The following is a 10,705-nucleotide window of genomic DNA, read 5'->3' on the forward strand; positions in this document are numbered from 1 at the left end:
AACACTCTGAACTTGTTTCAGCCTGATCATAAGTTTCCATAGAGAGCGGTCTGAGATGGCTTATAAGGATGAATGGTTCAGGCTGGACTGCTATTAGGAACAGTCTCCAACAGCCAGAGATGGGACAAAAGATGCGGAGAGCTCTGGGTTACTACAGAGAATTCTTTCCTATGTTTCTGCATGGTGGGTCTCATGCACACGCTTCCGGTCTGATTTATTGCCATATGAACTGAGGAAGGAATTTTCCCCCAAGTAAGGTTGGTAGATAAGATGAAGATTAATCACATTGATCTACAGTGTGAGGCATGGGTTACCTGACAGAATGAGCTAGAACAAATGGATTCTCTGTAATATGCCCTTTAAAATTGTCATCTGAGGATTTCACTATCTCAGTCAAAGGTCTCAGTCCTGTTCCTTGAGCAGGTGGGTGATGTGCTCTAGCCTGTGATGTGAAAGGGCTACTGCAGGGGGGAACTGAGCAGCTCTGTAAGTTGTCTCTGAGGAGGCCAGAACTGGAATAAATAAAAGAGGGTTCTGCCAGGCTGGAATCAAGGAAAGAAACCATATTCTCGGTAGTGGGGTGGGGTTACTGAAGACTGAGTAGCAGGGGATGCCATGGCACAAAACTGAGATGAGCTAGCAGCAGCAGAAGTGAATGCAGGAGTGGAATGACTTAAATATCAGAACTGACAGCAGTGTATGGCGAAAGCTTGCATTGCCAGCCCTCCTCTTTGTGTATGAGTATGAAACAGGAACGATTGTCATGTAAAAAATTAGTAAATGAACATAAAAGCAAAACCATTGCAGTTGCTTTGGAGCTGTAATACCCTTTATTATTAGTTCTGTCTGTGGAATCGCTTGCATAGCCACTGAAAACAGCCACAGCAAACTTGCGTTCGTCTCTAAAATAAGAAAGTGGGTGAGCCAGAGATGGCAGCAAGGCCTGTTAGTGAGGTGGCCCAGTCACACTGCTGTGGGGGGGACTCTCCGTCTGGTCTTGGTCTTGAGTGCACAGGTGTGCCTGTCTATCGGTTGCATCGGTCAGTGCCGCAGCAAATGGCCTTCACTGCAGACCCCCCCATGGTCTTCATGACTTCACACTCATATGTTGAGGAGCATCGCTTAGCATATTTAGCTGAGAGAGAGAAAGAGAGGGAGAGGGAATAAATCCAGGGATTTTGTAACTGGGCATACTTCAGTGACGTCACCTCTTACTTTCACTTCACCTTCTGCTTCTCCACATTTTGCACTCAGGCACAACCAACCACCTTTCTTCTCACACTTAAGACAGCCTCTGGCAACAGAAGTCACTGTCGACAGAGAAACCTCTGCAATACCTCTTGTTGACGGATTGCATCTACACAGAAAAGCAGCTTGAAAGAGCAATCTATCAACAGAGAGCAGCCAGACTGCCCGGCCCTCTCTCAACAGAATGGCTGGCCAGAAGCTGTGCAAACAGGGCTGTCTGGGGAACTGGAAGCCCTCTCTATCGACAGACATGTCTACATGGGCACTCTCTTGGCATAACTCTGTCAACAGAAGCATTATACCTGATCAGGGAGAGGTATAACACTGCTGGCTGAACAACTGGGTTTTGTCATCAAATTTAACAGAGCACTTTAACCATGTAGATGCTCTGGGGGTTTTGCTGACAAAAGCCCAGTTTTGTTGACAGAACCTGCCCTTGCAGATATAGCCATAGCAGTTACCCAGCTATTCTTCTTCTGACTATAAAGGGTAGGGTTGTGCTGGACACTCAGGCTACGTCTACACGTGCACCCAACTTCGAAATAGCTTATTTCGATGTTGCGACATCGAAATAGACTATTTCGATGAATAACGTCTACACGTCCTCCAGGGCTGGCAACGTCGATGTTCAACTTCGACGTTGCTCAGCCCAACATCGAAATAGGCACAGCGAGGGAACGTCTACACGCCAAAGTAGCACACATCGAAATAAGGGAGCCAGGCACAGCTGCAGACAGGGTCACGGGGCGGACTCAACAGCAAGTCGCTCCCTTAAAGGGCCCCTCCCAGACACACTTTCATTAAACAGTGCAAGATACACAGAGCCAACAACTAGTTGCAGACCCTGTATATGCAGCACGGACCCCCAGCTGCAGCAGCAGCAGCCAGAAGCCCTGGGCTAAGGGCTGCTGCCCACGGTGACCACAGAGCCCCGCAAGGGCTGGAGAGAGAGTATCTCTCAACCCCCCAGCTGATGGCCGCCATGGAGGACCCCGCTATTCGATGTTGCGGGACGCGGATCGTCTACACGTCCCTACTTCGATGTTGAACGTCGAAGTAGGGCGCTATTCCCATCCCCTCATGGGGTTAGCGACTTCGACGTCTCGCCGCCTAACGTCGATTTCAACTTCGAAATAGCGCCCGACACGTGTAGACGTGACGGGCGCTATTTCGAAGTTACTGCCGCTACTTCGAAGTAGCGTGCACGTGTAGACGCAGCTTCAGTGTTAATTCTCTTCAGGCCCTTCCCACATTCTGTCATGCTTGGGGAGCTGGGTCAAAGGCCTAGACCTGTCCCACTCTGGCTGCTGTACTTTATCTGCATTAAACTTTAAATGTGCATTTTGATATTAATCTGAGATATCTGTGATCTTGGCCTGTTCCCTGGACTCTTTCCTCCTTACCAGTGAGAGGGAAGAACATGGTAATGCATTGATTCTTGTCATCCCTGCATTTTTGAGTGGTGAAGCATCTTCCTCCATTAGGGCAATGATAACACTCCAGAGACACAACAGCTGAAGAAGACAAGAGACAAAGTACAGAGGCGGAACAGGATAATGACCAGGCTGCCTTTTTTCACACATGAGTGCTGGAAAAGCAAGGCCTTTACACCTATTTTTCTTTGTTGAGGACAGGTAGATGGGACAGAGAGGTGGCCCTGAATTAGGGTACAGGCTTCGAACTTATGAGCTGTGGGTTTGTTTCCCTGGTGTTCCACAGACTTCCTATGTGACTTCAGACTTAGTAACACTATTTTTCAGTTTGCCATCTGTAAAATGGGAATAATAGCACTACCTTACTTCTAAGGGATGTTGTGAAGGTAAAAACGTTCAGGATTGTGAGGTGATCAGATACTATGGTAATGGGATGATTAAAAGTAGCATAGCTAAATATCTAGCTCTAGAAAGAGGCAGATAATGGCAGGAGGAGGGTGGATCAATCTCTGATCTTGTCTATGCTTCCCTGTACCTCTGGTGGCACACTGACAGAAGTGGCATCAGTCTCTTCATCTGCCGGGGGGTGGAGTTGAGCGAAATGTAAACTCAAGGGCCTACATGTGGGTGCACACACTTATTTTTTTTAACAATAACTGTTTCTCCAGCCACCCAGCTCTGAACTTCAGAGCTGTGTACCCAGTCAGCTGCCTCTGATCTCCAGATGCCTGGCTCTTCAGGCAGTGCTGCTAGCAGCAGCAACAGCACAAAAATGAAAATGGCAACACCATTGCGCTCTCACCTCTGCATAAGGTTTGATCTTTGAACTGGGAGGGATGGCGATGAGTGACTAAGACAAATTGTTGGGGTGGCTACAGGCACAGCAAGATTTCTTGGGTGTTTATAGCCATGCTCACCAGTGAAAGGCTGTGGCAGGGTGGGAGACAGCTGGGAAAGGCTCTGGCACCTCTCTGCTGCTGGAGCCTCTCCCCATTGTAGACTTCTTACCAGATATCCCGCTAGCAGAGTCTTTGCCTGTGGCAGGGAAAACTGCATCGTGTAGAGCCAGCGGGACAATAATATGGAGGAATGGCAGTACAGGGGAGGATGAGTTATGGCTCAGGTGAGTAGAGAGCTGTGCAGTATACACACACTAGGGTTCAGGGCGAATGCTCTACTCACGTAAGCAGTGTCTCACGGCCTGCGCTGCTGTGCATAGCTGTGCTAGCTGGGCACACAGCACCTGTACCCTACACCCTGCTGTCACTACCTTTTGTCCAACATTTCCCTCCTGAGGTTTCATATTGACCAAAAGGGCCAGTGAGGAGAACATGAAGGATGGTGAAAAGCAATGGAGGCTTTAAGAGTGGAGGACTCACCTTGTGCCATCAGCGCTAGGGCGAGCACACACACGACCAGGTTCCTCATTTTGTGTGGAAAGGCTTTGAACAGCCACCTGGGGAAGAGAGGGAGCAGTCACCAGAATACATTAGCAGGTTGCCTATGCAAAGTCAGCACATCTCAGAGCAGAGGGGAGGGTCTCCCTTATTAGGCAGTGCTGGCCTGCTATTCTGGAACCATGTTCACCTCAGATACAATAGGATATCGAAATCAGAGGCAGCAGTTCAGAGAAAGAGCCAGAAAACCCACCAGGGCTGAGGGACTGACCACTGAGGAAAACTCAGGAATGCTGAATACACAGAGGTGGGGCAAGTGATGACAAAGGGCTGGGTGGGGATAACAATCTTTACACCACTGAAAGTGCAAAGAACTGGAAGGGAGTTTAGCAGGGAGCATAAAGCACCTGACTAGAAGTGACAGGGGAAAGTTAAGATGACTATTTTGTACTTTAATTTTCATTTCTCTTCTGTTTTAAGTGTGTTACCTGAGTTATAAGGGCTTTGTCCTCAGGATGTTGGTGGTTTGGAACCTGGCTAGATACCACTCTTGCAGTGCACAGGGTGCTGTTGATTTTGTCAACCTCAGGTTGTCTCACAAAGTATCACAACTGAGCCAATGCAATTCAGCAGTGGTGGCTGGTAAACATAAGGGGACCCTAGGATACATTGCCTGAATAGTCCCACAAGCTGCCCACAATGAAGCACTCTTGTGCCTGTAAAACGGACAGTCTAGGTCACGCTAGAGTTAGTGCCCAGTTTGAAAATGACCACAACATCTGGCCTAGGCTGCTGGAGTTGCTGCTGTCAATTTGGGATGCTGAGCGCAGTACAGGTTTTCATGATCAGCCCCTTATATCAAAACCATAAGCGTTCTCTAAACTTCCCTGGAAGCTGTTCAGCTGTGATGAGACTTATAAACTCCTCATTACAGGCGATGGTTTAAAATGAGCTGAACTGCTCAACAAGCCCATATTTTGGCATCTGGAGGTAAGTCAGGTGATTCTGGAATGTGTCCTACTGATTAGGATGAGACCGGGTGGTTCCTCATCATCAAAGAAAGGATGGTAGGGCACTAGGGGTAGGAGACTCAGAAGACAGGTAGGTTGGGAGTTCTTCTTTCTGTGTCAGAAACATCTGGTATCCTGGGACTGTACCTGAAGAGACAGGGCAGCTGGGGGTAAGGAGACTCCTGAAACAGGCCTGGGAGAACAAGAGTGCCAGAGAAGAAGCAGTGAGGGCCAGTGGGTGTGAGAGGAACTGAGCCCCTGTGGGGAAAGTTCAGGAAGGCAGCAGTTTGTAATGAAGTGAGGAAGAATTTGGCAGAGCCTGGGGAAGAGGCAAAGAGGTTGTGGAAGACAGAGCCCGGCAGACCTGCTGATGGATGGGCAAAAGGTGCAACTGCCCCAGGGCCCAGTAATTGTAAGGAACCTGGGACTCTTGGCCACTGCCGCTGCTATGACAGTAATGGCGGCAGCATCCAGGAGCCTCAGGCCCTTTAAATCATCCCCAGAGCACCATCCAGGGGACACTGGGCAGCTCTAAGGGCTAGGATGGGCATGCCACAGTCTGGGCCCCACCCTTTCTACTCAAGGTTCTACCCATTCTGATGGTGCTGAGTTGAGCCCATCCACTTGGCTCAGGGCGCCGGTGAGGTTGTTGGCTCCCCTGTGGCCTGGGAAGGGGGAAAGAGTTTTGACTTTGCCTTGGAAGGGGTGAGTGTAACCTGCCCATCCAAGTCCAATGGAGATGGATGAGCTAGAAGGACTACCCAGCTGGGTCTTGCCATGAAGACCTTTTTCCATGAGGGTGTATCTGCCAGTTCTGTTTTTCAAGTTCTAGTAGGTCACCGTCTTGTCTTTCAAAGCCTTGCCAAACCTCACTCCTCCCCCTCAGACCTTCAATGGAAATCCACCAATGCAACTACTACATTTACATAGCATGTGAATGGCTCTCACAGTGCACCTTCATTTCCTCAACCTGTGCATAAGGGCCTATCTTTTGAAATATGGAGATCTAAATATATTAATGCACTTGGATACATGTGGGCTGAGATTCTGAGGTGTTGAGCACCCCAAGCACAGAACTTACTGAGTTCAACTTTAGTTGGAGCAGCTCAGCGTCTCTGAAAATCTGCCACATTGTAGTTAATTGCTCAGCTTTGAGGCCGCACACTTAAAATGTTAGTCTTATATGACCTGACCTGTTCTGTTTGTAAAACTCCTTGCAACAGCGACTATGGACCAGATTTCTTAAGGTGATTTAGATGGCTAAAGAGTAGCTATTGCACTAGGTGCCTATCTGCATATTTAAGAGCTTAAATACCTTTTAAAAACCCAACATTAGTTGTCATCTACTCATACACAATGTAAAGCACCAAGCATGCTGTGTCTGCTAAGTAACTTCCTTGTGAACCCCTCTTCTCAAGAAGAGTTGGAAGAAACTTCAGTAAAACTAGGGAACCCATAACTGACTGTCAGACTCAGGTCACAAACACAGTATAGATTAAAATGATTTTCATGAAACTGGAATTTGGTCGAGTCTAATCGTTAATGCTCTGTTTCACATTCTATTCATGCTGATAATTGGAGCAAGGAAAAAAGATCTCACATACCTGGTTTATAGCAGCAGCACAGTGGGATCTGTTTTGTTGCTGCTGTACGGCGCTGCTTGCTTATATACTTCCCCGTGTCTCCCCCTCTGCTCTGCTTCCACCCACGGTATATGGAATTTCCCGCATTTGTTGACTTAGTTTGAAAATCTGTTTGCACAGGGAGAACAGAGGAGGGAACAAGTTTTATGACCTGTGCTAACTTTGTGTTGAAACACTTGCTTTTGCAAAGGACATATGGGAGCTCTTGCACAAGACAGAAAGTACTCAGTGTCTCCTCCAGACTGAGGGGGAAATGGGCAGGGAACCTAGGATTGCTGGAGTAAACAAAAGAAAACTCTCTAAAAGGTGCTTCCCCCCTGAGTAAATCTATGGCACATGCTTAAGGATCAAAACCACCCTTTCTTTTCTTAGTCCTGACTAGCATCATGTCTAGATTTAAAAGGTGGATTCTCCAGACCACGATGCATCACTTGACCGGTTCTCCAGGGGCCTCAGTGCTGGGGGCATCTCAGCTGCACCAGGGACCAGGTGCAGTCCAAAGTTAAAGAGCTGAGGCTGGTGTAAACACTGCCAGCTGCTCGGGAGCACCTCACACCTGGTGCCCCCACTATGAGGAGTTGGACCACCACCCAGGGCCCAAGCAGGCACCACCCCCTGAGCACCTCGTTGTGGTGTAGTGTAGCTGTAGCCTCTGTGTTGAAGCAAATCCAGAACCCTGTGTGTTCACACCCTGTCATGTTAGAAACCACATTTTCACATAGAAGTATACAGACTACATAGACTTCCCAGAATTCCTTGCAGTGCTCCTAGGCTTGCTGCATTCTGGGCAATTTTAATAGGAGATGATGGGGTAAATCTTAGAGGTCAAGAGAGTAGTGGGAACCAGGATCAAACTTGCATCATCCCACTTGTGCCCTGGTACCGTTTTGAATACTTTCAGAATGGCTGAAACAAACATAAACACTGGGCTCCAGTCCCTTACTAACTGGGAACAGCAGATTTTGTTGTACTGGGGAGGCCTCAGTGAGGCTTCTGCAGCAACCCACTAACCCCAGCAGGATTTTTACAGGACATGGAATGTTGGAGGCCGAGGTGATGGATTCCTTGCACATGTCTGTTTAATCTTTGTACAGGTAAATTACAGCTAAGTACAGTAAACTCTTTCCTATCGGGAATTTTATCATCCAGAACTCTCAAATGACTGGCATTTTAACCATAAGTAAATTTTCGTTGTGTTTTCCATAAGTACCGTATAGTGAAAGTGAATACAAATAAATACAGCAAACACAGTAGACGTGTTAGTCTGGATCTGTAACAGCAACGAAGGGTCCTGTGGCACCTTATAGACTAACAGAAAAGTTTTGAGCATGAGCTTTCATGAGCACAGACTCACTTCATCAGATTTCCATGACCAGCATCTGATGAAATGAGCCTGTGCTCACGAAAGCTCATGCTCAAAGCTTTTCTGTTAGTCTATAAGGTGCCACAGGACCCTTCGTTGCTGTATACTGTATTTGGTGAACTCCACTGGAGAGGACATTGCTTTGGGAGCTGGCCCATGAGCATACAATGGTGGGACCTGGCAGTTATTCAGGCTGGAGACAACCAGCAGTGGCTTCACAATGCTGCGGGGCACTTTCCTGAGCTGTGTGCTGAGCTGACTGTTACACTACTGTATAGCACAGCAGGAGGCTGAGAGGCCCTCTCAACCTGGCAATGACCATTTGGAAGTGGGCCAGCCTAGGCTGCGACCGGTCAGTGTGGAACCAGCTTGCTAGGGAGATCTGCAGAGCAGAGTGTTGTGGTGGAGGTGTGTATGTGCGACTAAGTCATGTGACCAAGGGACAAAGTGCAGCAGGTCACAGGAGAGTTTGAACAGTTAGTGTTCCCCATTAGTTAGGGAGCTGTTGATGGGACCCTCCTTCCTAACATCCATCTCCTTGCCTTGAGGTTTAGCAGTCAGAAGGGCCATCCCTTCACAGTTAAGCAATGCTCAAATTACATGCAGGCCAGCCTCATGGCAGCAAGCAGTACCTCACTCCTGTTTTATGCCAGAACAAGATCAGAATCAAGCTGAGAAGCTTTGACATAGGTGCTGAGTTTTTCTCTGTGATCACATCTCCACAAGAAAATAAAATCAGGCTGCCTCCCCACTCCCATTTTCCTTAGAAGAATAAGGAGCTCTACCTGGGCTTTTGCCGATCATGGTTCCCTTGAGTTCAGCAGACTTACTGCAGATGTGCTCTGGAATTTACGAAGGCAAAACTAGATCCGTTTATTTTTCCCCCCATAAGAATAACAATACCACACTCTCTGACTGGGGCTTTTGGTATTCTCCTTCTTTATCTTTTCCCATCACCATTTTTTCTGCCTGTGTATTGTAGTTCAGAAGATGAAGCATGTCGTTGTGTTGATCTCTCTACTCTGTCATCTTCAAGTTCAAACTGGTTTTTAAATAATCAAATCCCTATTAAGTTCTCTTTTGAAAGTCTCTTACCTGTGGCGTGAGGTTTATCTCGGCATATCCGGTTTTCTGATGCATTGAGTCTTGCAACCTACTCAGAACAGAACATATGCTGCTATAATTGGGGGTTATATAAACTGAGCATGATAACAGGAAGCAGAAAGGCTGTGGAAACTAATGCATTTCTAAAAAATCATTCACTTTTTGTCCAGATTTTGCAAACCCATAGTCATTTGTCATGCAGTGCTGCACAGTGTGGGTATTGGCCGCAAAACTGAACTCTTTCATAATAGCATTTTGTTAATGTATCCCAGAAAACAACTAAGCATGTGAAACAAATGTGAATGCTCATATTGGTTACTTTTCCACCTATTAATTATGTGCACTTAGGTACCCACGATATTTTCCTCCTGGAACCATCCTCTAATAAAGATAAAAAAATGCTTGTACTGCAGACCAGATACAGTCTACCTAAACTGTTGTAAAACTGGTTCTGTAGTTTCACAGGAGACGTTATTGTGCCCAGAATGACCACAGCTGGCTCGAAACTGAAATATATTTCCAATAAGAGGGAAGACTGATTTTTTTTTATTTTTTTCACTTTTTGAAAGAAAGGCTCATTGTTGCCATCAGTCACATATACTACTCCCACTTAGGTCAATCAGAGTTGCCCTAGTGGAACTGAAGGAAGATCTTTATATCATACGGATGTGTTTATTTATTACCAATTAGAACTACTCACAATATTCCAAATCATGACAAATACAAAGCTCTTTTAAAAAGTTTTGCAAAGATTTCCAGCAACTCAACTCCATTTAATGCTGTGATGACTCTGTCAAGCAGGCAACTACTCTTCCCACCAGCCCTTTTCTTGATGACTGGATGCCAGCACAGCTGGATGCTTACAAAGCGAAAATGTCCTGAATTTGTTCTTCAGAGTCTGTAAAGGCTCTGGAGGCTGGGAGAAGGGAACAACCTCAGTATGGATGCAAAAATAACAAATTTCATTCGTAAGTCATTAAGTGTGCCTGTTCTACTGAAGTTTAGAATGTATTTACCTTCACTTAGGCTACGTCTACACGTGCACCCAACTTCGAAATAGCTTATTTCGATGTTGCGACATCGAAATAGACTATTTCGATGAATAACGTCTACACGTCCTCCAGGGCTGGCAACGTCGATGTTCAACTTCGACGTTGCTCAGCCCAACATCGAAATAGGCACAGCGAGGGAACGTCTACACGCCAAAGTAGCACACATCGAAATAAGGGAGCCAGGCACAGCTGCAGACAGGGTCACGGGGCGGACTCAACAGCAAGTCGCTCCCTTAAAGGGCCCCTCCCAGACACACTTTCATTAAACAGTGCAAGATACACAGAGCCAACAACTAGTTGCAGACCCTGTATATGCAGCACGGACCCCCAGCTGCAGCAGCAGCAGCCAGAAGCCCTGGGCTAAGGGCTGCTGCCCACGGTGACCACAGAGCCCCGCAAGGGCTGGAGAGAGAGTATCTCTCAACCCCCCAGCTGATGGCTGCCATGGAGGACCC

The 10,705-nt window shown here is 47.2% G+C and overlaps 1 protein-coding gene across 1 annotated transcript; it reads right to left on the reverse strand.

The window, feature by feature from the left end:
• Nucleotides 1-807: 807 nt before the first annotated feature.
• Nucleotides 808-9,294, reverse strand: LOC142007118 (CD59A glycoprotein-like). Its single transcript, XM_074983657.1, has 5 exons — nt 9,190-9,294; nt 6,693-6,839; nt 4,061-4,137; nt 2,652-2,762; nt 808-1,135 (listed from the first exon to the last, which is right to left on the reverse strand). Exons 3-5 carry the CDS (start codon nt 4,107-4,109, stop codon nt 1,026-1,028), a joined length of 270 nt encoding a protein of 89 aa, XP_074839758.1. The 5' UTR covers nt 4,110-4,137; nt 6,693-6,839; nt 9,190-9,294; the 3' UTR covers nt 808-1,025.
• Between the last annotated feature and the right edge of the window lie 1,411 nt (nt 9,295-10,705).

Source organism: Carettochelys insculpta, chromosome 1 (genome assembly GCF_033958435.1).
Source record: "Carettochelys insculpta isolate YL-2023 chromosome 1, ASM3395843v1, whole genome shotgun sequence".
NCBI lineage: Eukaryota > Metazoa > Chordata > Testudines > Carettochelyidae > Carettochelys > Carettochelys insculpta.